The sequence below is a fragment of the Haematobia irritans genome, chromosome 2 (assembly GCF_050003625.1).
Source record: "Haematobia irritans isolate KBUSLIRL chromosome 2, ASM5000362v1, whole genome shotgun sequence".
In the NCBI taxonomy this organism is placed as follows: domain Eukaryota; kingdom Metazoa; phylum Arthropoda; class Insecta; order Diptera; family Muscidae; genus Haematobia; species Haematobia irritans.
Window position 1 is genome coordinate 5,418,174 of NC_134398.1, and position 21,967 is coordinate 5,440,140.

Sequence of the window (21,967 nt, forward strand, 5' to 3'; positions counted from 1 at the left end):
CTTCAACTATCCTCGAATCAAGGAAGTTAGTCCCAGTTTTTGGGAGCCACCGTGGTGCAATAGTTAGCACGCCCTTCTGGAATACACAAGGTCGTGGGTTTGATTCCTGCTTCGACCGAACACCAAAAAGTTTTTCAGCGGTGGATTATCCCACCTCAGTAATGCTGGTGACATTTCTGAGGGTTTCAAAGGGGTTCACTGCAATGTGGAACGCCGTTCGGACTATAAAAGGCTATAAAAAGGAGGTCCCTTGTCATTGAGCTTAACATGGAATAGGGCAGCACTCAGTGATAAGAGAGAAGTTCACTGAATAGTCTAAGTGAGCCTGATACATCGGGCTGCCACCTAACCTAACCTAGTCCAAGTTTGTCATCATTTGGCGGTACCTCCGTTTATAGTAGCAAAAATTTCCCTTAAATCTTTAAATACCACAAAATAAAAATGGGATATGGACATTTTTTGAACAGGGTCATGTAATACAAATCCTTCAGTAATACGGTCTATATTGAAGAGTGCGAGAGAGATTCGTTTATTATTTAGTCAAAAAGAAAAATCCCGCATCATGGAAAATTCCCGATTTATTTGTCTATTTCTCAAAATCATCTTCATTCTTCTCCCAAATGGTAAGAAAACTAGGTTTTCGCTAGGCCTGCAAAAAGGCCTTCATTGTGGCGATTGCGTCCTCCTTACTGCTGTTTTTAATTCATTGCTCTTACTCAGGGATTGTCCAACCTGACTGAAAATTAGTTTTTCGCTAGGCCTGCAAAAAGGCAAATGCTTTGAAACCAAAAAATAAAGTGAATTTTAATCACATCATGTGAATCCCTCAAAACCAGTTAGCCTTCTTCGGAGCACAGCCTGACTGAAAATTAGTTTTTCGCTAGGCCTGCAAAACGGCAAATGTTTGGAAACCAAAAAATAAAGTGAATTTTAATCACATCATTTGAATCCCTCAAAACCAGTTAGTCTTCTTCGGAACACATTCGCCGCGTGCATTCCACTCTTTCGAAGTAGGTTCTGGAACCAATATATCTGGTATCGCTTTCATTCAGATAAATATTTTTAATAGCCATTGATTTGCTAATCAATGATTTCATTTTTTTATTTATAAATTTTAAACAAAAGCTAGAAGTCCGAAAATTTAGACTCCTAAAATTTCCTTGATCATTTTTTAAAAATTTTCTTATTATTCCAGACCCAAGACCACACGTCACGCCCAAGCTAGCTGGCCCTCTGACAAGGCCTTCTTCAAATCCCAGAGCACATACAATGAAAAGGGTGCCGGACAATCCGAAGCTAAGGGTAACATTGAAATCGAAGTACCTTTGCTAAGTCGCCATCGTGCCGAAATTGAATATTCCCTTAGGGAAAAGAACAACAATGACAATGGTTTCATCAAGGCCAAATACAACGATAAACAAGTATTGAGTGGTGTCTATAAATCCGTAAAAGATACCAAGGGTCAAGTACAAACTATTACCAAAGATATTACACTGGAAAATGAAATGAAACCTTTGGGTATTAAATATGTGAACAAGCAGGATAAAACTAAACCAGAGGAATTGGTCGATGTCAAACGTTTGGAAGTCTATGAACTGAAGAATGCTGGTAATTTCAAATTATCTGGTGAATTAACTCATGTTACCAAGCCTAATGGTCATGATTTGAAATTGGTGGCCAGTCATCCAAATCGTACAGTTGTATGGACCACAAGCTATGATGATAGTGAACCAAATAAGATTAAGTCCCATAGTCGTTTGGAATTGACCGAAGATGCTTGGGTGGCATATAATTTGGAATTGAGTAATCAGACCACGGTAAGTTAGAGAGGGAAAGAGAGAGAGAGAAAAACAGAGTGAATAATAATAAAAATTCTTTTTTTCCCTAGGATGGAGTTGTGTCCCATGCCTATAAGGTAGATCTTTCTTATCCCAAACGTAATCTATCCACCGAGGGATCCTATACCTTTAACGATGATAAATTAAAAGCCAATGGTGTCCTCAAGTGGAACAATTACTTGGACGAAGACATGAAGTCTGTACGCACCGATTTGGTATGGCAGAAACAACCTCTCACCGAGGGTGTGGACTTGGATCATCAGACCTTTGTATTCACCATTGGTCATCCCTATTTGGAAAAGGATATTACATTCAAGGGCAAATACTATCGCGGTAAGGTTGAATTATTGGACACCAATTTGGTCATCGATTATGCCAACGATGACAGTCATGCCATTAAATTGGGTGCCCTAATCAAGGATCTGGAATCCCAATTGGGCCATACCAATTACACCGTCCACTTGTATGGCAATCATCAAGCCTCTGACATAGATCTCCAATTCAATGGCTCCATGGCCGCAAGACCCGAACATTATAAGACCGAAGCCACGGCCTCATATAAGAAACAATATTTCACCGAAAAGAGTGGGCAACTTTTGGCCCTTCTCAATCTCGAAGACAAAGAATTTGAGTATATTGTAAGTATCTTAGCTAGAATACGCAGTTTTAAAATTAATAGAACGTTCGAGTTTTGATCTGAAGTGAAGCGAAGCGAACAATAAGCAACACAAAAAAAAAAACGTTAAATGAAATGTAACACAAAAAGAGAGAGAACAAAATGACAAATTGTTTTAATTAATTTATATGAACAACAACAACAATACAAAAGATTACAAAAAAACCAATGACAAAAATTATGCATTTGATTGTAGCTATAAATTAAACCAAAAGAAAACAAAAAATGAATTATTAACTATAAATTTATTTTTTAATAATAAACGAAAAATGTAAACGAAATTAACCACCAATGTCAACAAAGAAAAAAACAAAAACAACAATACCAAAAACCCCTCCTTACTTTCTCTATTTCTCTATTCTCACCACAATTCAACCAAAAAAAAAAAAACGGAAAAAGGAAAAATTTTATCGTTGAAGGGAAAATGTATTTAAATTTATTTTGTTTTTTTAAAAGCTTTAAGATTTCTTTAGAAAGCACCAAAGGATTTTTACAGGAACACAAAACAAACAACGAAAAGAGAGTATTAAAGAGCAAGCTTTGGGGAAACACACAAGAGATAGAATGATAGAGAAAAAAACTATGGAGAAGCTTACATAAAGCTGGGCAAGTACATTTTTAATTGAGAGCTTTGGAAGTCAAGGCTTTCTGTATAAGAGATAAGATTTATACTGAAAGCACAAAAGGAAAAAAGGACCTAAAATTGAATTGCAAAAAAGCTTTTACTGTTATAAAGGATATCAAAGGACAAATTCAATTTGGAAGAGAACATAAAAATATTTCATATAAAGGGATATTATTGCATAAAAGACATTTCGAAATTTGTATTTGAATTTTTACATTTTAACAAATATCAAGGATAAATCATTTCCATAGTCTTTTTGTGCAATAATATTCCCTTACCTTGTCCTCTTGCAATGCAGCTCGCAATGGAACTGACGAATAAATCCCCAAAATGCATGGCTTTTATACTCTCTTTCTTATCACTAAGATAAGCTTTTTTGAATTCTTGCTCTCTCGCTCGGAACGATAATCCCTGAACTTCACTTTATGTTATCTATGCTGGCCTTGGTTCCCCTCTCTTATCATCTATCAGCATAATTATGGAAAATGACAGAAATTGCAACGGATAAGAAATTCCACAAGTTAAAAAAATGATTTACTTTACCAATTAACACAAAAATAATAATTCACCAAAAATTTAAACGAAAAAAAAAACAAATATATATTTAGACCAAAGCTTATCTCTATGGATGATGAATTACCCTTGATGGAAGTCTTTAGCATCATTAAAAACAAAACACTGAAACAATAATAAAATTTCATTTTTTTTAATAAATTTTTTTAATGATATAAGTAAAAGTATTAAAGAAAAGAAAAATAAATGAATATATTTATGAAAAAAAAAATCGAATTATATTTTTTGTATTTGTTTTAATCTTAAGGGTATTTTGGGTAATGGAGAAGAGAGAGAAAGGGGGGTGTTGAATATTGGCAAAATTTTTGTTCTTATTTTTTTTTTGTAAATTTCTAGTATTGCTTCTTTCGGCACTTCATACCAAGAAAAAAACTCGAAAATTCTTTAGAAAATGTAGACCTAATACTTGTCCGAGTTTGCCAGTTCGTACCTCCTTCTATTGCAGTAAATGGTAAAATTCGCAGTCGATTTTGGGGATCGAATTTATTTCGACAATTTTGGTGTTCCCCTTAAACATTGAGTAAAATGCCCTCTGAAAGGCCCATGAGTTATTTTCTTTGATATATTATCAATGCCTCAGCGCTTCCACTCACTGTGTCAAGTTAATCAGACTTAACTATAATAAAAATCTCTAAAAATATAAGTGAATAGAAACCTTTGATATAAAAAATTCACAATTGACACATATGATCAGATAATCCAACTACGTTAGAGATGCTTAACACAACTCACTGCAATTGTGCTACATTGTTCAGGCCATTGGGTCGTTTTTATACCCCCTACCATAGGATGTGTCCGTTTGTAACACATTGAAATATTGCTCTAAGACCCCATAAAGTATATATATATTCTGGGTCGTGGTGAAATTCTGAGTCGATCTGAGCCACTCCGTCCATCCGTCTGTTGAAATCACGCTAACTTCCGAACGAAACAAGCTATCGACTTGAAACTTGGCACAAGTACATGTTATTGATGTAGGTCAGATGGTATTGCAAATGGGCCATATCGGTCCACTTTTACGTATAGCCCCCATATAAACGGACCCCCAAATTTTGCTTGTGATTGCTCTAAGAGAAGCAAATTTCATCCGATCCGGCTGAAATTTGGTACATGGTGTTGGTATATGGTCTCTAACAACCATGCAAAAATTGGTCCACATCGGTCCATAATTATATATAGCCTCCATATAAACGGACCCCCAAATTTGGCTTGTGATTGCTCTAAGAGAAGCAAATTTCATCCGATCCGGCTGAAATTTGGTACTGGTGTTGGTATATGGTTTCTAACAACCATGCAAAAATTGGTCCACATCGGTCCATAATTATATATAGCCTCCATATAAACCGATCCCCCGATTTGGCTTGCCGAGCCTCTAAGAGAAGCAAATTTCATCCGATATGGCTGAAATTTGGTATAGGGTGTTAGTATATGGTCTCTAACAAGCATGCAAAAATTGGTTCACATCGGTCAATAATTATATATAGCCCCCATATAAACCCATTCCCCGATTTGGCGTTCGGAGCCTCTAAGAGAAACAAATTTCAGCCGATCCGGCTGAAATTTGGTACATGGTGTTAGTATATGGCCTCAAATACCCATGCAAAAATTGGTCGAAATCGGTCCGTAATTATATATAGCCCCCATATAAACCGATCCCCAGATTTGGCCTCCGGAGCCCCTTGGAAGAGCAAAATTCATCCGATTCGGTTGAAATTTGGTACGTTGCGTAATATATGGCCTCAAATACCCATGCAAAAATTGGTCGAAATCGGTCAATAATTATATATAGGCCCCATATAAACCGATCCCCAGATTTGACCTCCGGAGCCCCTTGGAAGAGCAAAATTCATCCGATACGATTGAAATTTGGTACGTGATGTTAGTATATGGTATCCACCAACCATGCAGGAATTGGTTCATATCAGTCCATAATTATATATAGCACCCATATAAACCGATCCCCAGATTTGACCTCCGGAGCCCTTTGGAAGAGCAAAATTCATCCGATTCGGTTGAAATTTAGTACGTGATGTTAGTAAATGATATTTAACAACCATGCCAAAAGTGGTCCATATCAGTCCATAATTATATATAGCCCCATATAAACCGATCCCGAGATTTGGTTTTGGAGCTACTTGGAGGACGAAATTTTATCCGAGTCAGTTGAAATTTGGTACATTGTGCTAGTATAAGGCCGTTAACAACCATGCCTAACTAGGTCCATATCGGTCTATAGTTATATATAGCCCTCAGATCCCCAATCACACAAAAATTGGTCTATATCAAGTTCATAATTGTATATAGCCCACATATAAGCGACCCCCATATTTCAATTCTCGCTCTCTACGTACCGTGCAAAAGTCCATATCGATTCGTAATTATTTGTAGACTTACCTATACATAACTTTTTTGTCTAATATATACCACGTATGAACTAACTCACAATTTAGAAAACGATGTTAAGAAGTTTTAAGATACCACAACCCAATTAATTCGATTGTGGATGACAGTCTTTCGTAGAAGTTTCTACGCAATCCATGGTGGAGGGTACATAAGATTCGGCCTGGCCGAACTTACCGCCGTATATACTTGTTTTAGTCTATGTCTGCTTTTGGGGCGACTAATGGCACTTAAGGTCTTATCGATCATTTAATCTCGACTATGAACAGGATGGGATACCATTTTTTAAATGATCTAACCATAGAATCTGTGAAGAGTACAATCCTGTCATTCATAGCGTTGTGTCTAATTTACAAACGAGAGGCCCAATTTTATAAGGCACTAGGCCCATATTCATAATAATTTACTGACAGTCTATGGAAGGAATTCGTATGGTAATAGTAGGTTTACTTTAACTTTTATGAATATGGGGGTAGGACTCTTCTATTTAAAACAACAAAAGTTCACAATGGACTTATGATTTGGTTAAATATTTGAAATGTGCCTTTGCACATTGTCTTCGATGTTGTGTCATTTCTCAATTGACACAACTGGGCATTTAAATATCTTAGGAGAGATATCACAATGAACAGCTACAAATGGTCTCATTATCTAAACAGGAAAAAAGTGATCTGTTTGATTTCAAGAATGAATTATCTCGTGCGAAATTTGAACTAAATGTTATTCCATTTTTGATACTTCTATAGTGCGTTGTTAAAATAACGAGAATTTACTGAGATTTTTGAATTTCTAACACACCCTTTTGAAATTACACCCTCTCTCATAGAACCAAAATGAATTAAAAACGAACCAAAAGTAAAGAAGAAAATCATTGGCGCCAAATCACAAGCAGTTTAACCATACCGTAGTTCATTCTTACTATTTTTGGGAATCATACGAAAATTGTATCTAAGGTAATGCTTAGGTCGTTGGTTTGACTCCAATCTGTACCATAAATATGAGAAATTTTTTTTTTGTTGCCGAGACTGATTCCTGACTGACTGTGCTGGCGATGTTCCTAATTAATTGGCAATTTCTTTACTATAAAGGAAATGTCCAAAATCATGGATGGTCATGTGTTCGACTGTAAGATGGTGGGATTGAAAACAGAGTTAAGCAAAAACTCTGTAATCTAAGTGAAACCCCCAATAGGCTATTGGTTGGTGCAATCTTTTCATATAGATTATCTCGAGTTCAATTCATACTAAAATTAACTTATTTTTTTTTTTTTTGAAACAAATTATTCTGGTTAACCCTAGGATAGACTACTTGGTCTGGCCAGACCAAATTTGACTTTGAGCGCTTAGTGATCGAAAGCTTATCGCCTATCCTAAGGTTAAGTTTATCTTTTAAAGAAAAAAAATTCCACAGCCCAATGAATTTTTCTTTATTCCAAGTATGTCTCACAAATTGTATTTTCAATGAAAATTTTCGTACTCTTCTCCAAACCACCCTGCAAGAAAAACTTGGAAAGGCACAACTTTAAAAGCACTTCAAAAAATGTACTGCCAGAGATTTTCTTTATTGTAACTTTCAGGAAGTTCTTTTAATTTAATTTTTTATAACTCGCTTTTTTTTCATACTTTTAAAGGGCTATTTTAAAATTTTTATACCCTCCACCATAGGATGGGGGTATATTAACTTTGTCATTCCGTTTGTAACACATCGAAATATTGCTCTAAGACCCCATAAAGTATATATATTCTGGGTCGTAATGAAATTCTGAGTCGATCTGAGAATGTCCGTCCGTCCGTCCGTCCGTCCGTCTGTTGAAATCACGCTAACTACCGAATGAAACAAGCTATCGACTTGAAACTTGGCACAAGTAGTTGTTATTGATGTAGGTCGGATGGTATTGCAAATGTGCCATATTGGTCCACTTTTACGTATAGCCCCCATATAAACGGACCCCCAGATTTGGCTTGCGGAACCTCTAAGAGAAGCATTTTTCATTCGATCCGGCTGAAATTTGGTACATGGTGTTAGTATATGGCCTCCAATAAATATGAACAAATTTGTCCACATCGGTCCATAATTATATATAGCCCCCATATAAACCGATCCCCATATTTGGCTTGCGGAGCCTGTAAGAGAAGTAAATTTCATCCGATCCGGCTGAAATTTGGTACATGGTGTTAGTATATGGCCTCTAATAACCATGAAAAAATGGCCCACATCGGTCCATAATTATATATAGCCCCCATATAAACCGATCGTCAGATTTGACCTCCGGAGCCTCTTGGAAGACCAAAATTCATATGATTCAGTTTATTTTTGGTACGTGGTGTTAATAAAGGGTGATTTGTTAAGAGCTTGATAACTTTTTTTTTTTTAAAAACGCATAAAATTTGCAAAATCTCATCGGTTCTTTATTTAAAACGTTAGATTGGTCCATGACATTTACTTTTTGAAGATAATTTCATTTAAATGTTGACCGCGGCTGCGTCTTAGGTGGTCCATTCGGAAAGTCCAATTTTGGGCAACTTTTTCGAGCATTTCGGCCGGAATAGCCCGAATTTCTTCGGAAATGTTGTCTTCCAAAGCTGGAATAGTTGCTGGCTTATTTCTGTAGACTTTAGACTTGACGTAGCCCCACAAAAAATAGTCTAAAGGCGTCAAATCGCATGATCTTGGTGGCCAACTTACCGGTCCATTTCTTGAGATGAATTGTTCTCCGAAGTTTTCCCTCAAAATGGCCATAGAATCGCGAGCTGTGTGGCATGTAGCGCCATCTTGTTGAAACCACATGTCAACCAAGTTCAGTTCTTCCATTTTTGGCAACAAAAAGTTTGTTAGCATCGAACGATAGCGATCGCCATTCACCGTAACGTTGCGTCCAACAGCATCTTTGAAAAAATACGGTCCAATGATTCCACCAGCGTACAAACCACACCAAACAGTGCATTTTTCGGGATGCATGGGCAGTTCTTGAACAGCTTCTGGTTGCTCTTCACTCCAAATGCGGCAATTTTGCTTATTTACGTAGCCATTCAACCAGAAATGAGCCTCATCGCTGAACAAAATTTGTCGATAAAAAAGCGGATTTTCTGCCAACTTTTCTAGGGCCCATTCACTGAAAATTCGACGTTGTGGCTCGTTAGTAAGTCTATTCATGATGAAATGTCAAAGCATACTGAGCATCTTTCTCTTTGACACCATGTCTGAAATCCCACGTGATCTGTCAAATACTAATGCATGAAAATCCTAACCTCAAAAGAATCACCCTTTATATGGCATCAAACACCCAAAATTGGTCGAAATCGGTCCATAATTATGTATAGCCCCCATATAAAGCGATCCTCAGATTTGACCTCCGGAGCATCTTGGAAGAGCAAAATTCTTCCCATTCGGTTGAAATTTGGTACGTGATGTTAGTATATGGTATCCAACAACCATGCATGAATTGGTTCATATCAGTCCATAATTATATATAGCCCCCATATAAACCGATCCCCAGATTTGACCTCCGGTGTCTTGTGGAGAAGCAAAATTCATCCGATCTGGTTGAAATTTGGTACGTGGCGGTAGTATATGATATTTAACAACCATGCCAAAAGTGGTCCATATCAGTCTATAATCATATATAGCCCCCATATAAACCGATCCACATTTTTGACCTCCGGAACCCTTGGAAGAGTTAAATTCATCGGATTCGGTTTAAATTTGGTACGTGATGTTAGTATATGGTATCCAACAACCATGCATGAATTGGTTCATATCAGTCCATAATTATATATAGCCCCCATATAAGCCGATCCCCAGATTTGACCTCCGGAGCCTCTTAGAGGAGCAAAATTCATCCGATCCGGTTGAAATTTGGTACGTGGTGTTAGTATATGGTCTCTAACAACCATGCAAGAATTGGTCCATATCGGTCCATAATTATATATAGCCCCCATATAAATCGATCCCCAGATTTGTCCTCCGGAGCCTCTTGGAGGAGCAAAATTCATCCGATCCGGTTGAAATTTGGAACATGGTGTTAGAATGTGGTCTCTAACAAACACGCAAGAACTGGTCCATATCGGTCCATAATTATATATAGCCCCCATATAAACAGTTCTCCAGATTTGATCTCCGGAGCCTCTTGGAGGAGCAAAATTCATCCGATCCGGTTGAAATTTGCAACGTGGTGTTAGTATAAGGCCGCTAATAACCATGCCAAAATTGGTCCATATCGGTCTATGGTTATATATAGCCGATCCCCAATCACACAAAAATTGGTACATATCGGTTCATAATCATGGTTGCCACTCGAGCCAAAAATAATCTACCAAAATTTTATTTCTATAGAAAATTTTTTCCAAATTTTATTTCTATAGAAAATTTTGACAAAATTTTATTTCTATAGAAAATTTTTTCCAAATTTGATTTCTATAGAAATTTTTTTCCAAATTTTATTTCTATAGAAAATTTTGTCAAAATTTTATTTCTATAGAAAATGTCAAAATTTTATTTCTATAGAAACTTTAAACTTAATTATATACGTATTTAATCGGCCCTTTTGTAGTTTAATATATACCACGTATGGACCATGTGGTATATTTATATTGTTAGGAAGTTTTAAGATACCTTGCCATCGGCTTCAATAGAAGTTTCTGCGCAATCCATGGTGGAGGGTACATAAGCTTCGGCCTTGTTAATATTATTTTTATAGTTTTTTTACTTTTTTGTTAATTTTTTTCTTTTTTGTAACATTTAATTATCCAAAATTTAAATTTTAACTATAAACCGCCAAAGATCTTATGTTCTAAGACTAGTCCACGACTTCATCTGAAGTGAAAAAAATTGATGGGGGATCCCGGGAACAACTTCCATTTTTATTTTAGCTAGGAAGTGGTGTCTTTGAGTCATAATCTATAGGATCCAAATCTTTGGATTCAATGAAATTTCTGACAAATATTAAAACTTCGGTTATCTTAGGAATAAAAAAATCCGACAACTAATTCAATTCAAATAAGTGTGTAATAGCTCCTCCTCACAGAGGGGACCTATAGTTATTTAATGGTTTGTTTTGTTCAAATTATTTTAATTGCTTTGGTTGATTTTGAATAAATAAATTTAAAAATTATAAAATATTAAATTAAACACAATATTAATTTATTTTAAATTTATGTAATCAAATTTGTTTCATAATATTAATCTAATATTAAACAAATTTAGTTTGTATTGTTTATTAACACGTTGACTAACTACGTTTATTAACTACGAGATAACTCGTAAGGCGATTTCCCTTCCAGGAAGCCAACTACGAGATAACTCGTAGTAATATAATGTGAAAAAATCAAAATATCATTTTTGGCCAGTTTTCTGAAAATGGCCTTGGCAGTCAACGTGTTAATTAAATTAAATGTATTGCCTTTTATTCAAATTATTTTTTTTTTTGTTTGTTAAATTGCTTTTACTAATAATATGAAATTAAATTAACATAACATTGATTAAATGAACTAAAAACGTACATTAAGAAAATTAAATATTAATTTTTGTTTTAATTTAATTAACTAATCCAGATTAAATTACTGAAAAATTTACATAAATAAAATTAAATATATATTTTTTAAATTTAATAAACTAAATTTTATTTTGGATTAATTTCATTTAATACCCACTCGGTTTAAAACAAAATACTTTTCCATCTACTTCTAGCGTGTCACACCCTCACGTTGCATTCGCCTATGGGCCATACCCACTGCCAAATATCCCATCTACGGTCTCAATGCCTCTGTTTGGGATACTCCAGAAACCAATAATACTGGCTACATCTTTATCGATCTCCAGAATAAATACCTGCGAGCCGAAGTCAATCTGACAGAAGATGATAGTCAAAATCTACAGTTGGTGGGAACAATACCCGATTCTCGCAGTGCCTATCTTGATGTATGGCGTAATTATGAGGATATACGAATTATTGATATAAGTTCCTATCTGAAGATGAATCATTCTCGTTTGGTAACGGGTCGATTCCATTGGCGGCCAAAAGTACGCAATGAATTGAAGAATAAGGTTGTCACAGTGTGTAAGAGTATATTTAGCTCCTTCTCAGATGGTTTGGATTTCTGGGTAAAGGCTATATACACGGAAGCTGTAGAATCCTTGGAAATCATTTGGGATACTTCGAAACGTTACAACTCGGCTTTCTTCGATGATATGCGTGAATTGGGAGAATTGGAAGATGATATCACAGAATTGTCCAACTTCATCAATGAATCGTATGAGGCTAATGACTTCTATATCAAGGATGTGATATCCTTTATTCTGGCCATTCTTGACGAATTGGCCATTAAGGATCATATTGAATCATTGCCAAAGATATTCTCTGAATTATGGCAGACCATGGGAGAATCGGGCAAGGCCTTAAGGGAGAGCATCTTATGGTTGATTGAGAACATCAAAAAGTCCTATAATGAATTTTTAAAAACTATTGGCCGTTTCTTCCGAGGTGACTCTTTGCAATATGTCTCTGAGCTATTGGAGCAAGGTGTTCACAAATACGATCGCTTTGTCAAAGATTTGCACATTTCCTTTATCAAATATGTCCAGAACTTGTGGAATAGATCATGGACTATGTTGAATAATTATTGGACAGGCGTTTTCAAGAAGATCGAACCACATGTATTCAAATTCATGAGTCAATTGGAGTCCACCTTGTGGGATCTAAGCAAGGAGTTATTCGACTTTATTTACAAGAGAACCAATGAATTGGCCGAATCGCCTTATTTCAATAAGGTCTCCAGTTTTACCCAGGATGTAGATCGTTTGTATAGAGACATCAAATCCCATGATGCTTTGACCAATATACGAAAATATTCGGTGATTATTTGGAATTTCCTTAAAGAGAAATACTTCAAATTGGTCCCCTTCGGCAAGGAGCTTAATGAGGTCTTGACCGAAATCTGGGAAGAGATAAAGGAATTGCGTAAAATCGAACATGTGGAAATATTGATACAGAAATACAATGAAGTTCTGGCCAAGTTGGAATGGGTTGCCAAGGAATTGGAATTGGAGGCGCGTCTGCATAAGCTGTATGCTTTAATCTTGAACAAACTCAACAATTATGCCACAAATGCTTTGGAAACTGCTGATAAATATCGTGAAGCTAAAACGAAATTCATATTTGATCCTGAGGCTGGTATTATGAATCTGGAACAGAAATTACCCATGTCCTGGCATGCCTTCAATGAAACGCCCCGATTTGAAGAAATTCCCGAGTTTAGAGTTATGGCCAAAATCCACAATGTCTTAAGCAGCACGAATTCATCGATGATACGTTACATTTATAATTTGAAACATCATTTGGATCCAAGGACATGGTTGCCACCATACTATTGTAAGTAGTAATGAGGGGGGAGGTGAATTTTGAGAGGGGGTAGTTTTGAAAATGTGGTAGTATAAAACAAGTATATACGGCCGTCAGTTCGGCCAGGCCGAATCTTATGTACCCTCCACCATGGATTGCGTAGAAACTTCTACGAAAGACTTCAACTCACTCGGATGAAATTTGCTCCTCCAAGAGGTTCCAAACCAAATCACGGGATCGGTTTATATGGGGGCTATAAATGATTATGGACTGATATGGACCACTTTTGGCATGGTTGTTAAATATCATATACTACCACCACGTACCAAATTTCGACCGGATCGGATGACTTTTGCTTCTCCAAAAGGCACCGGAGGTCAAATCTGGCGATCGGTTTATATGGGAGCTATATATAATTATGGACTGATAGGAACCAATTCCTGCATGGTTGTTGGATACCATATACTAACATCACGTACCAAATTTTAACCGAATGGGAAGAATTTTGCTCTTCCAAGATGCTCCGGAGGTCAAATCTGGGGATCGTTTTATATGGGGCCTATATATAATTATGGACCGATATCGACCAATTTTTGCATGGGTGTTTGAGGCCATATATTAATATCACGTACCAAATTTCAACTGAATCAGATGAGTTTTGGTCTTCAAAGAGACTCCGGAGGTCAAATCTGGTGATCGGTTTATATGGGGGCTATATATAATTATGGACTGATATGGACCAATTTTTGCATGGTCATTAGAGACTATATACTAACATCATGTACCAAATTTCTGCCGGATCGGATGAAATTTGTTTCTCTTAGAGGCTCTGCAAGCCAAATCGGGGGATCGGTTTATATGGGGGCTATATATAATTATGAACCGATGTGGACCAATTTTTGCATGGTTGTTAGAGGCCATATACTAATACCATGCACCAAATTTCAGCCGGATCGGATGAAATTTGCTTCTCTTAGAGGGTCCGTTTATATGGGGGCTATACGTAAAAGTGGACCGAAATGGCCCATTTGCAATACCATCTGACCTACATCAATAACAACTACTTGTGCCAAGTTTCAAGTCGATAGCTTGTTTCGTTCGGAAGTTAGCGTGATTTCAACAGACGGACGGACGGACATGCTCAGATCGACTCAGAATTTCACCACGACCCAGAATATATATACTTTATGGGGTCTTAGATCAATATTTCGATGTGTTACAAACCGAATGACAAAGTTAATATACCCCCCCATCCTATGGTGGAGGGTATAAACATCGACAAATTTATTTTTCCATGTTTTGGAAAAAATCGAAAATCGATTTTTTAGGTTTTTGAAAATTGAGTCTAATCGATAATATATGAAATTTTTTGAAATGTTGTAGGTATTGTAATGAAAATCGAAAAATTGGCTTTTCAAAATTTGGAATATTCAATTTTCCAACTTTCAAAAAAATCGGAAAGTTGAGTGAATTTGGCAGGGGGTAATTTTCAGAACTTTGTAAAAATCTAATTTTTGCTTTTATGCCCAAGGAAAACGAAAATATCTAAAACTCGCTTTCGAAATTTAAAAAAATATCTAAAACCGAAAATATCTAAAACTCGCTTTCGAAATTCGAAAGAGAAAATTCCACTTTATCAAACTTTGGAATAAATTCAATTTTCCAACATTCAAAATAGTCGGAAAGTCGACATAATTCGGAAGGGGGTAATTTAGAGTTTTCGCTTTTACACCCAAAATAAAAAAAAATCAAATTTTCCAAGAAAGTTCAACTTTTTCAAAATGTAGAAAAAATCGCCTTTTCCCACATTCAAAAAAGTGGGAAAGTCGATTGAATTCGGGAGGGGGTAATTTTAAAAAATTTGTACAAATCGAGTTTTCGCTTTTATGCCCAAAGTCGAAAAAATAAGTTTTTTCAAATTTTGAAAAATAATCGAAAAAATGTTTTGAGTATTTTGAAAATCGAGTCTAAACGACTATTTACTTCAAAATTTATTGAAATGTTGTGGTGATTGACATAAGAATCGAAAAGTCGACTTTTGAGAGATTGACTTTTCGAAAACTTTTTAAATAATGATTTTATGCGTTTACGTCAAAGAAAAAAACGTAAAACTCACTTTCGAAATTTTGGGAAAAACTAGAAAAATTTGGATCAAATCGTAGCCCAAAAACGATTTTTCGAAGTTTTGACTAATAAATTCGAAAATCGATTTTGAGTATTTTAAAAATCGGGTCTAATCGACGATTTACTTGTAATTTATTGGAATGTTGTGGGAATTGTAGTTATAAACGAAAAGCCGATTTTCGCGAAAGGGAAATTTTGAAAACTTTGTAAAAATTTAATTTTGCTTTTGCGTCGAAAAAATCTAAAACTCGCTTTCGAAATTTTGCGAAAAAATAGAAAAGTCAGAAAATGAAATTAATGTTGTAGAGATTGTATGCATTTTTTTTTTTAAATTTGGAAAATCGACTTTTCCAACATTCAAAAATTTCGGAAAGTCGGCAAAATTCGAAAAACCCGATTTTTCCAAATTTTGAAAAAAAAAAATGAAAATCGATTTTTGAGTAATTTAGAAATCGAGTCTCATTGACGATTTACTTGAAATTTATTGGAACTTTTGTGAGAGATAAATTTTGAAAACTTTGTAAATATTAATTTTTTGTTTTACCTCAAAGGTCGAAAAAATCTAAAACTTACTTTCGAAATTTTGCGAAAAAATAGAAAAGTCAGAAAATGAAATGAATCTTGTAGAGATTGTAATGAGAAAATTCAATAATTTCGAAATTTGGATCAAATCGACTTCTCCAACATTCAAAAAAGTCGGAAAGTCGACTAAATTTTGAGGGGGTAATTTTGAAAAAAGTGGAAAAAATCGATTTTTCGCTTTTACGTCCAAAGTCGAAAAACAATTTTTCGCTTTTACGTCCAAAGTCGAAAAACCCGATTTTTCCAAATTTTGAAAAACAAAATTGAAAATCGATTTTTGAGTATTTTGAAAATCGAGTCTCATTGACGATTTACTTGAAATTTATTGGAAATTTTGTAAGAGATAAATTTTGAAAACTTTGTAAATATTGATTTTTTGCTTTTACGTGAAAGAATCTAAAACTTGCTTTCAAGATTTTGGAAAAATTAGAAAAATCTGAAAATGAAAGGAATGTTGTAGACTTTGGGCATAAAAGCGAAAAATCGATTTTTTCAAAGTTTTCAAAATTACCCCCTCCTAAATTCTGTCGACTTTCCGACAGAATTTGGGAGTGTGTAATTAAGATTTTTTTTAATCGATTTTTGGCTTCTACGTCAAAATTGAAAAAATCGACTTTTCCAAGCTAAAAAAATCATATAGCCGATATTTGATTTTTTGAAAATCAAGTTAAATCGATTTTTTTTGAAATTTATTCGAATGTTGTAAGGATTGTAATGTGAAACATAACGTCGACTTTTTCAAAATTTTGTAAATTCAAATTTCCTAATTTTCGAAAAAAATTTAATAAATTTTGAAGGGGGAATTGTGTAAAAATATATTTTGGGCTTTTAGGTCAAAACTTGGTCAAATTCTAATTTTTACAAAATTTATAGAAATCAAATTTGTTGGTTTGATCTCAGCTTTAAAACATTGTGTTGACTAAAATACAAGAGTAGCTTAACCAACAGAGGAAAAGAATGTTTGTCCTATAGACTGCAAGAAGGTTGGATGGACGCACGTTTCGGAATTACCACATTGCTCATCAGCGTCTACTACTTGCAGCAAAACTATCTATTCACTAAACCCAAAGTGAACCACACTTGAACCCTCCGAAAAAAGGTTTAAGATAGTCGGCTTATGCCAAAATAAATTCATACAAACATCTCTCTTTTCCTTTGCCACCATTAAATCATCGATTTGAGTGCAGTTGGCTGCGTTTATTTTGAGCGTGCTTCCTCTTACTTCAACTTTTCTTTTCAAAAAAGTCGAATACATTTTTGAGAGGGAATTTTGTAAAAACCGATTTTTGCCTTTTAGATCAAAACTTGGCAAATGTGGAAAAAATCAAATGTCGAAAAAATCAAAAATTCAAAAAAATCGCAAACTCTATTTTTCAAAATATTGAAAAAGGGAGAAAAGCCTGAATTAGTTTATTTGAAATTTATATTTTCCTCTAATGTTGCCTATTTTCCCTTCTTAATTTCAGCTCAAGCCTTGATCATAGATTCCCGCCATTATATGACATTCGATCAACGATTTGTGGGATTGAATCTGCGTTTCGAGGAGATGACCGATAATCAACGGAATATGCAATGCTCGTATTTGTTGAGTCACGATTTCTTCCAGGGTAATTTCACGTTGTTGTTGGAACCTTCGGTAAGTTATCTCGATTTTGATGACCTTTGACCCAGACAATGGGATGCTCTTATCGTTTTGCCATTGGCTTGACCTTTAACCTTATGTTATTATCTCTCACTGATTTCGAATGCAATTTTTCTTCGATTCAGGTAAACGTTAGCAGCCGTGATGTGGTTTCTACAAGAAAACTAAGCTTCATAGCCAATGATGAGCTGATAGAGATTGATTTGGGTGGTGATGTATGTGTGGAGAACGAATTTTATTATTTTTTTTTTTTTATAAAATTAAATTGATTTGTTTTCTTTTTGTTTTGTGGGGCAAATTTAGAGTATCACCATTAATGGCGATCCCAAATATCTTTTGCCTTTGAAATTGGGTGGAGTTACCATATCCCGAGATCTGGATATTTTGACCATAACCTCTGATACGGAATTCAGTTTAAGTTGTAATGTCCAATTCGATTTGTGTTGGTTTGAAGTAAGTGGTTGGTATTTTGGTCAAACAGCTGGCCTTTTGGGTACCATGAATAATGAGCCCTATGATGAGTACACCACCTCGTATAACAATATTACCAAGGATATGACTGAATTCACCGATTCGTGGAGTGTTAATGGTTGCCGCCAGAAAATGAAATCTTCTGCAGTGGCCTTAACAGTTCCCGAGGAAGTGAGCACAATTTGTGATTATTATTTCAAATCGGGCATGCTGTCAGCTTGCGCCGATACAGTGGATCCCAAGCCTTTCTATGAGATTTGCTTAGATTTGGGAACAAATTCGAATGAAGTGAAACCAGGAAATCCAGCAAATAAGGGAGCTTGTACAGCGGCCTTGGCCTACATAGAGGCTTGTGCTAGTGCCAAAATTCCCATGAGAGTTCCAGAGAAATGCATATTGTAAGTATAGATCATAGAGAGGGTTAAGGAGGACGGTATTTGATAATTAATATTTTTACAGCTGTAAATTGACCAATGGCTCCTATGTACCAGAAGGTAGCTTTGTGGAACTTAGCTCTTCCGAAAATTCATACAGCAGTGATGTGGTCTTCATAATCGAAGCCAAGCCTTGCAATACCAATCTTACAGAACACAAGAGTATGATGACCATTGTGGAAAGCATAGAGGAACAATTAGAGGCCAATCACATTACCAATAATCGGTAGGAAAACAAAAACTATTTTTGAATTGCATCCTTTAAATGTATATCCTTTTACCTCCCCTTATAGCTATGCTGTGGTAACCTTTGGTGGTATTGCTCCCTTTGATGCCCCACGCAGCATTTACTATGACAATTCTGTATTCACCCATGACTATCACAAATTGGAAGCCTATTTTGCCCATATCAATACCCAGAATAATAGCAACAGCGATATCCTGCAAGCCATATCCACAGCTTCCAGATTAAATTTCCGCCCTGGAGTCTCAAAAACCTTTATCCTCTTGGCCTGCAGCAATTGTGCTGCCCATCATATGCTCTTCGATTATAGTTCCATTCTCCAATTCATGCAGGAGGAAGGTGTTAATCTCCATATTCTAGCCGATACTGAATTTGAATTCGAGAAAACGAGAAAACTTCGCCATTTCTTTGGTATGGATCGTGAATTGGTCTACTCGAAACGTTTCCCTGAAGGTGATGCTGAAACTCGTAAGGCTTTGTATATACCCAAGAGTAATTTGGGTATATGTACTCCATTGGCCATGGAGACAAATGGTTCAGTGTTTAGTGTACGTAAATTTATGCCCGAGAAGAAATATGCCATCAAACGTTTGGCGACGATATTTGCGAAGCGCGTGGCCAAGAGTGCAGTCCCAGCAGCGAATTATACATGTGAATGTTCCGGTCATAATACTGGAGTGGCGTATATGGCCTGTACACCAAATAGCTATCCTGTGGAGACAATGGATTTGGATGATTATGTAAGTATTTGGATTTTCACCAATTCAATAGTGTTTCTTTACATGGCGTAGCGTTTTCATGCAGGCCTTTTTATCGCCTGAAAGTATGCAAGGAAAACTTTCTATAGTAGATAAGCTTCCCTTCTCTTCCCTGTGCTGTTAATTTCAAGGATTAATTTTCAATTAAATTGTGAGGTTAATTTAAATCTAATTAGAAACCGCTGTTCCAAAATTTCTTCGAAAAAATTTCTTAGAAAAAAATCGATTTAATTCGTATAGTTTTTTTTTAATAAAAAAGATTGTCACCTTTTGTGCTAATTTTTTACGAAAAAAAAATTCGTATAGTTTTTTTTATAAAAAAAAGCTAATTTTTTAAGAAAACTGTGCCATGTTTTATTGCGAATTACACTTTTTGTGACAATTTTTACAAATTCTCAAAGGTAATGCTGCTTCCAAGTATTTTAACTTTTTAGTCTATGGACAAATGTGTTCTGCTGTAATGAGAACCAAAAAGTTGACCTTTTGATTTTTCGATTTTTTTCAAAATTTGAAAAATCCGACTGTCGATCATTTGACTTTATATATACTTCCACTAATTTTATCTATTGATATATTTTATATATATTTTTTTTTAAATATCATTATAAAAAAATTTATTTTGTTTTTTTTTCTATTCTTCTAGGATAATGATTTCAATGATTGGGAATGGGATGAAGATGATATGAATGAAATGGACCATTAATTTGAAATGGTATAACCCACCTTTCCGCCCCACATTTGCAGGGGCCACTTATATACATAAACTAGTAAATAGGTTAAGATTTTTTATATATGTTTTTCTTAGAAATATTTTTTACCAAACAATATATATATTATAATTTGTGTGTAAATATATTAATACTCAATAAGAGAGCGATTTGTTGAGAATAATCAATTTGTTTGTCTTTGGAGAAACAGAAAGAATAGGTTCGATTTTCGAAGGCATCTAAAATTTTTATATTTTTATCTTAAAAATCAGTTGATTGCTTTTCTGCACACCGTAGTTTGGCGCACATGGCAAATGGGTCCCTCCTGAAATTTCTGTGTAATGAAGTTTTCATATAATGATAGATACATTACAGGGAAGGTCGACTGTATTTATTATCTTGACAATAGGACCGCAATATCTAAGCATGACAGCGCCTGCAAACCAAGGTTGCCACTCGTGCGAAAAATAATGTACCGAAATTTGAAGAAAATTTTTCCATAAATCTACCAAATTAAAAACATTCATTTTGGAAATGTTTGTCAAGTTTTTAAAGTTAGTATGAAAAAATGTTTTTGTCTTCGAAATAAATATTTTATTATTTTACATGCTCATTTCAGTATTTGCAATACTATATATTATCAATGCTCCTATTAGCGACTAGTTTCTGGGTGTATAAATATCCCTTGAATGGCAAATGTGTAGAATTTTAATTTTCTTTCTATAGAAAAATTTTTGTCAAAATTTTATTTGTATGGAAAATTATGTCAAAATTTTATTTTTATAGAAAACTTTGTCAAATTTTTATTTTTATAGAAAATTTTGTCAAAATTTTATTTCTATAGAATATTTTGTCCAAATTTTATTTCTATAGAAAATTTTGTCCAAATTTTTTTTTTTATAGAAAATGGTGTCAAAATTTTATTTCAATAGAAAATTTTATTAAAATTTTATTTCTATAAAAAATGTTGTCACAATTTTATTTTTATAGAAAATTATGTCAAAATTATATTTCTATAGAAAAGTTTGTGAAAATTTTAATTCTATAGAAAATTTTGTCAACATTTTATTTCTATAATTTTTTTGTCAACATTTTATTTTAATCATATTTAAAATTTTATTTCAATAGAAAATTTTGTTAAAATTTTATTTTTGTAGAAAATTTTGTCAAAATTTTATTTTTGTAGAAAGTTTTGTTAAAATTTTATTTCTATAGTAAATTTTGTCAAAATTTTATTTCTATAGACAATTTTGTCAACATTTTATTTCTAAAGAAAATTTTGTCAAAATATTATTTCTATAGAAAATGTTGTCAAAATTTGATTTCTATAGACAATTTTGTCAAAATTTTATTTCTATAGAAAATTTTGTCAAAATTTTATTTTTGTAGAACATTTTTTTCAAAATTTTATTTTTGTGGAAAATTTTGTCAAAATTTTATTTTTGTAGAACATTTTTTCAAAATTTTATTTTTGTAGAAAATTTTGTCAAAATTTTATTTTTGTAGAAAGTTTTGTTAAAATCTTATTTCTATAGAAAGTTTTGTTAAAATCTTATT

The 21,967-nt window shown here is 34.4% G+C and overlaps 1 protein-coding gene across 1 annotated transcript in view; it reads left to right on the forward strand.

The window, feature by feature from the left end:
- The window catches only part of Apoltp (Apolipoprotein lipid transfer particle), a 39,758-nt gene extending 19,164 nt beyond the window's left edge, over positions 1 to 20,594 (forward strand). Inside the window, exons 13-21 of the mRNA XM_075293198.1 lie at positions 1,196 to 1,817; positions 1,889 to 2,476; positions 11,798 to 13,478; positions 17,621 to 17,790; positions 17,922 to 18,011; positions 18,100 to 18,665; positions 18,727 to 18,927; positions 18,995 to 19,685; positions 20,347 to 20,594. Of these exons, the coding sequence (XP_075149313.1) occupies positions 1,196 to 1,817; positions 1,889 to 2,476; positions 11,798 to 13,478; positions 17,621 to 17,790; positions 17,922 to 18,011; positions 18,100 to 18,665; positions 18,727 to 18,927; positions 18,995 to 19,685; positions 20,347 to 20,406 (4,669 nt within the window). The 3' untranslated portion in view covers positions 20,407 to 20,594. The remainder of the gene's footprint in view (positions 1 to 1,195; positions 1,818 to 1,888; positions 2,477 to 11,797; positions 13,479 to 17,620; positions 17,791 to 17,921; positions 18,012 to 18,099; positions 18,666 to 18,726; positions 18,928 to 18,994; positions 19,686 to 20,346) is intronic.
- The last annotated feature ends 1,373 nt before the right edge of the window (positions 20,595 to 21,967 follow it).